At 41.4% G+C, this 5621-nt stretch overlaps 1 protein-coding gene across 1 annotated transcript in view; it reads left to right on the top strand.

Annotated features, from left to right (window-relative positions):
- Window positions 1-5621, top strand: part of Lrrc39 (leucine rich repeat containing 39) — a gene marked incomplete in the record, with an annotated part of 13856 nt that overhangs the window by 1169 nt on the left and 7066 nt on the right. Inside the window, 3 exon segments of the mRNA XM_029569065.1 lie at window positions 138-328; window positions 1853-1958; window positions 3377-3533. Coding sequence (XP_029424925.1) covers window positions 216-328; window positions 1853-1958; window positions 3377-3533 — 376 coding nt within the window.

Genomic DNA, 5621 nt, shown 5'->3' with positions numbered 1-5621 from the left:
CAATAAATCATAGGTGATAAGCCCAGACAATTAGATTACCAGAATATGGTATTCAACACACATTACCTCTCATGACTATTATGGTACTTCGTCAACATTTTGAAACACCATCTTTTTTCCTTCTCTGATGCACTTAGGTCCTTTCTGACGTGACATCTTTGATTTAGCTATTCAAATAGCCAAAGTGGATGACTTGAGAACAATGTGGAGGAATCATGACAGAAAATGCGGTTTGTACTGGTGCTGTCAATGCTGTAAAGGAAGTCTGGGAAGAAAGAATAAAGAAACACAATGAAGATGTGAAGCGAGAGAAAGAATTTCAGCACAAGTATGCTATAATGTATTTGTTATTTTGAATTAGTGAAAATTCATAATATTACCATATGAAAAGATCATTTATAGCTGGGCATGGTCACACGTGCCTTTAGTCCCAGCACTTGGGAGGCAGAGGCAGGCAGATTTCTGTGAGATCAAGGCCAGCCTGGTCTATGTAGTGAGTTCCAGGCTAGCTGGTGCTAAAGGAAGACCCTGTCTCAAAAGAAACCAACAAAAAAAGGAGCTGGAGAGAAGGCTCAGTGTTTAAGAGCACCGGCTACTCAGCATCCACATGGTGGCAAACAACTGTCCGTAACTCCAGTTCCAGAGGATCTGACGCCCTCTTCTGACCTCCATAGACACTGCACAACACATGTGCACTTATGTACATGCAGGCATAATACTCATACACGTACAAAAAAATTAATTTTTAAAAATTTAAAATAATCATCTATGAAGAGTCTCACTGAATTTGATCAGGATTTTTTTTTTTTGTATTTTTGAGACAGGGTCTTCCTGTAGCCTCAGCTGGCCTGGGACTTGCTATGTAGACCAGGTTGGCCTCGAACTCAAAAAGATCCTCTTGCCTCTGCTTCCCACTGCTGGGATCAAAGGTGTGTGCCACCACACCCAGCCAAAATCAGATTTTTTATAAAAAGATTTACTTACTTTCATTTTATGTGTATAGAATATTTTGCCTGCAAATATATAAGTGCAACTGGGTGCATGCAGTGCCCATAGAGGTCACAAAAAGGTGTCAGGTCCCCTGGAACTGGAGTTACCACCGTGTGGGTGCTGTGAATCAAACCTGGGTCCTCTACAAGACCCTCAAGTGCTCTTAACTGCTGAGTGGTCTCTCCAGTTCCCAAATCAGACATTTGAAGAAGTAATTTAGCTGTGGAGCAGGGCTGATGGGATGGCTCATTGTGGGCAGAGGTGCTTGCCGCCAAGCCTGACTATGTGAGTCAATCCCTAGGACCCACATAGTGGAAGCAAACAGATTCCCACAAACTGTCTTCTGATCTCCACCCATCCACCATGGCATATCCACACCTCCCAACACACACATAAATAATTTTTAATAAAAGAAAAAGAAATTTAGAGCCGGGCGTGGTGGCACATGCCTTTAATCCCAGCACGATCCACCTGCCTCTGCCTCCTGAGTGCTAGGATTAAAGGCATGCACCACCACACCCGACTCATAAAAATAATTTTTAAAAAAATTTTAAAAAAAGAGGCAGCCCTCAATTGTGGGTGCTGGAAACCAAACTCTTGACTTTTTTTGTTATTAGCTTTAGCCTTTAATGGCTGAGCTATCTCAACAGCATCTCCCCGCCCCGTTTTTGAGACAGGGTCTCACTGTGGTTGTTCTGGCTAGCCTGAAACTCGCTATGAAGACCAGGTTAGCCCCAAACTCACAGAGATCCAGTCCCTGATGCTGGGATTAAAGGCGTGCACCACCACGCCCAGCTAATGGGCCTTTTTGAACGCTACTTTTGTCATTACCTATAAATGAAAAGATGTTCTGGTCTCTTAGGCTAGTGCGGATCTGGGAAGAACGAGTAAACTTAACTAAGCTAAGAGAAAAAGTCATCAGGGAAGATGGAAGAGTCATTCTGAAGATAGAAAAAGAAGAGTGGAAGGTAAGCTCTAGGGAGAGATGCTTCATTTTCCACCTTTTATGGAGACTGTAATTAGAATAATCAGGAAATCCATTTTTTTTTTTTTTTGTCTTTTTGAGACAGGGTCTCCCAGTTGCCCCAGCTGTCCTGAAACTCACTATGTAGACCTTGAACTGGCCTTGAACTCACAGAGATCCGCCTGCCTCTGCCTCCCAAGTGCTGGGATTAAAGGCTTGCGCGACCATGCCTGGCAAGGAAATTCAATTTCAATAGCACGTGAAGTGAATTGAGGAAACACGAACAATAGAAAGGAAACCTAAGCACGAGTGTTGTTTTGTTTTGTTTTGTTTTGAAGATTCAATTTGCAGCCAGGCATGGTGGCACATACTTTTAATCTCAGGAGGCAGAGGCAGGCGGATCTCCGTGAGTTTGAGGCCAGCCTGGTCTACACAGGATTTCCAGGTCAGCTGGGGCTACAGGAAGAACCTGTCTCAAAAAGACCAAAAAAAAAAAAAATTCAAAAATCCTCTTTTCAACACTCACGACATACTTAAAAGTGGGAGAGAAACTTAGAGTACTAAGGTGTTTTGTGTGTACTCTCATTTTAAATTACATATACACTCTTGGAAAGGAACACAACAGAGTCACTAGGACAGACTTCCATGTTTGTCCATTATGGACCAAAACATGGTTTTTGTTTATTATGATTGGACTTTGAAGATTTGGTAATATATGATGAATTCAATGAATAATAACTTGTATGACATTGAGAATAAATTTAAAAAACAATAAAACTGGCCAGTCGTGGTAGTGCACACCTGTAGTCCCAGCACTCCGGAGGAAGAGGCAGGCAGATCTCTGTGAGTTCAAGGCCAGCCTGGTCTACATAGTGAGTTCCAGGACAGCTGGGGCTACAGGGAGACCCTGTCTCAAAAAGACAAAAAAATAAAAAAATAAAACTAAAGGATTTAAAAACATAGAAGTAACAAAAAGTACTTGGAAATGTTCCCCATTAAGAGGAGAAAACGAGCTGGAGAGATGGCTCACCAGTTAAGAGCACTGACTGTTCTTGCTGGAGGACCTGGGTTCGATTCCTAGGACCCACATGGTGGCTACAAACTGTCCTTAACGCCAGTTCCAGGGCAATCCAAAGTTCTCTTCTGACCTCCGTGGCATTGCACAACACGGGTGCACTTACATACATGCAGGCAATACACTCATACACATAAAACAAAAATAATAAAATAGTTTTCTTAATTTTAAAAAAGAGGAGAAAACTATCCCCAAGAGTTTTTTTTTAATCACATAATACTACACGAGAATGATATAATATTAAAGTAATTCAATAATTCAATTATTTACATTCAAATAAATGTACCTGTATGTATGCATATGTGCGTATTTATTTTATTTTCTTTTTCTTTTTCTTTTTGCTTTAGACTCTCCCTTCTTCTTTACTGAAACTGAACCAGTTACAGGAATGGCAGCTTCATAGAACTGGTTTGTTGAAAATTCCTGAATTCATTGGAAGATTCCAGAACCTCATTGTGTTAGATTTATCTAGAAACATGATTTCAGAGATACCCCAAGGAATTGGTAGGACGAAGATTGTTTTCATTCTTGTGCTATTTTATTCATCTGCTTCTGTACTTTTTTTTAAATTTAATTTTATTTTTTTAATGTGTATGAGTGTATTGCCTGCGTGTATGTGAGTGCACCCATGTCTTGCAGTGCCACAGAGGTCAGAAGAGGGCTTCCTATTCCTCTGGAACTGGAGTTAAGGACGGTACACAGCCACCATGTGGGTCCTGGGAATCGAACCCGGTTCGATTCAGTCAGTGCTCTTAACCGCTGAGCCATCTCTCCAGCCCCTGCTGTACTTTTTGTTTTTTAATTGTTTTATTATTTTTATTTTAGGTGTATGAATGTATTGCCTGCATGTGTGTAAGTGCACCTGTGTCATGCAATGCCCTCAGAGGTCAGAAGAGGGTGTCAGGTCCCCCGAAACTGGAATTATGAATGGTTGTTAGCCGCTATGTGGGTGCTGGGTCCTCTGCAAGAGTAGCCAGTGCTCTTAGTCGCTGAGCCATCTCTCCAGCCCCTGCTGATGTATTTTTTGAATTTTTTGTCCCCCTAAAATACATGAAATAAAGATCATATATTTACATATCTCAGTATCTTGAGAAAATTTTGAATATTTCATCTAACTTAAAGCTTCAAGGGAACCAAACTTCTGTAATCAGATAAAATTTCAGTGTAAGAAAAGTCTTTGGAAATATTCTTTAAATTTTGGAAATAATATTGTTGGCTTAGCCATTTCTCTTAGAACACATTGAAAGTAATTAAAAAACGATTAATTAAACAGTAGGGAAATGTCCCCAAAGGAACAACGGCTGAGGACGCAGTGTTCTGCTTTTCTTTTTGCTTTTGGTGTCGGGATCAATTCAGGTCAGGTGCACGCTAGGCAGTGGCTGCAACAACAACCACCTCAGCCCAGGGTATGTAGTATAGATAAAACACATGCTCTCAATCCTCCTGCCTCAGCCTCCTGAGTACGGGGATTGCAGACCTGCCCCACTATGCCCTGCTAGCTTTTTTTTGAACTTACAGACTATTTCCATAATGGTGTAACTAATTTACACCCCCATCAACAGTGTATGAGAATTCCCCTTTCTCTAAATCCTACCAATATTTCTCATTTTTTGTCTTTTTATAAGAGCCACTGTTACTGGGGTGAGGTCGTCTCATGGATTTTATTTGAATTCCCTTCGTGATTAGTAATGGGACACGTTTTTCATGTATTTTTTTCACCATCTGTTTTTGTTTAAGATTTACTTTATAGTATTTTGTCTGTGCATGGAGGGGGAGAGACAGGAGAGAGAGGGTAGAGGGAGGGAGAGGGAGAGGGAGGGGGGAGAGAGAGAGAGACAGAGAGACAGAGAGAGAGAGATGTAAATGTGTATGGGTGCTCATGAAGGCCAGCAGAGGGCACCAAATCCCTTGGAGCTGGCGTCACAGACAAAACCACTCCAGTCCTCTGCGGAACAGCAAGTGCTCAGCCATCTCTCCAGCCCCTTGTTCACCACTGGCATATCTTCTGAGAAACGCCTGTTCAGATAATTTGCCCCATTTTCCCTTTTTGATCTTTGCTTGTTTGTTCAGTGGTGCTAGGAACTGACCCAATGGCCGCTTGCACACTAGGCAAGCCTCTATGCCACATTCCCAGCCCTCGTTTACCCAGTTTTTAAATCAGATTGTTTGGCTTAACACTTTTAGCTTATGTACATGAGTGGAAACAGGTATATATCTTTCTGTCCCTGGCTTATTTCACTTAACAGTGTTATGTTCCATTCATGTTGCTACAAATGACAGAATTTCAAACTTTTACAGATGAGCATATTTTTTAATCCACTTTTTGCTGCTGTTTCAAAAATATTTTATTATTTTATGTGTATGAGTGTTTTGCCTGCATGTAGGTAGGTGTACCCATATCGTGCAATGCCTACAGAGGTCAGAAGAGGGCTTTGGATTGCCTGGAACTGGAGTTACAAACGGTTGTTAGCTGCCATGTGGGTACTGGGACTCAAACCTGGGTCCTCTGCAAGAGCAACCAGTGCACTTAAATACTGAGCCAACTCTCCAGCCTCTTATTTAATTAAAAATTTCTAGAATTAAGAATAAGCT

Source organism: Nannospalax galili, unplaced genomic scaffold (assembly GCF_000622305.1).
Source record: "Nannospalax galili isolate Female #2095 unplaced genomic scaffold, S.galili_v1.0 scaffold2362, whole genome shotgun sequence".
Lineage (NCBI taxonomy): Eukaryota > Metazoa > Chordata > Mammalia > Rodentia > Spalacidae > Nannospalax > Nannospalax galili.
The sequence above is the reverse complement of the archived record's forward strand: the minus strand, read 5'-3'. Positions and strand labels throughout refer to the sequence as shown.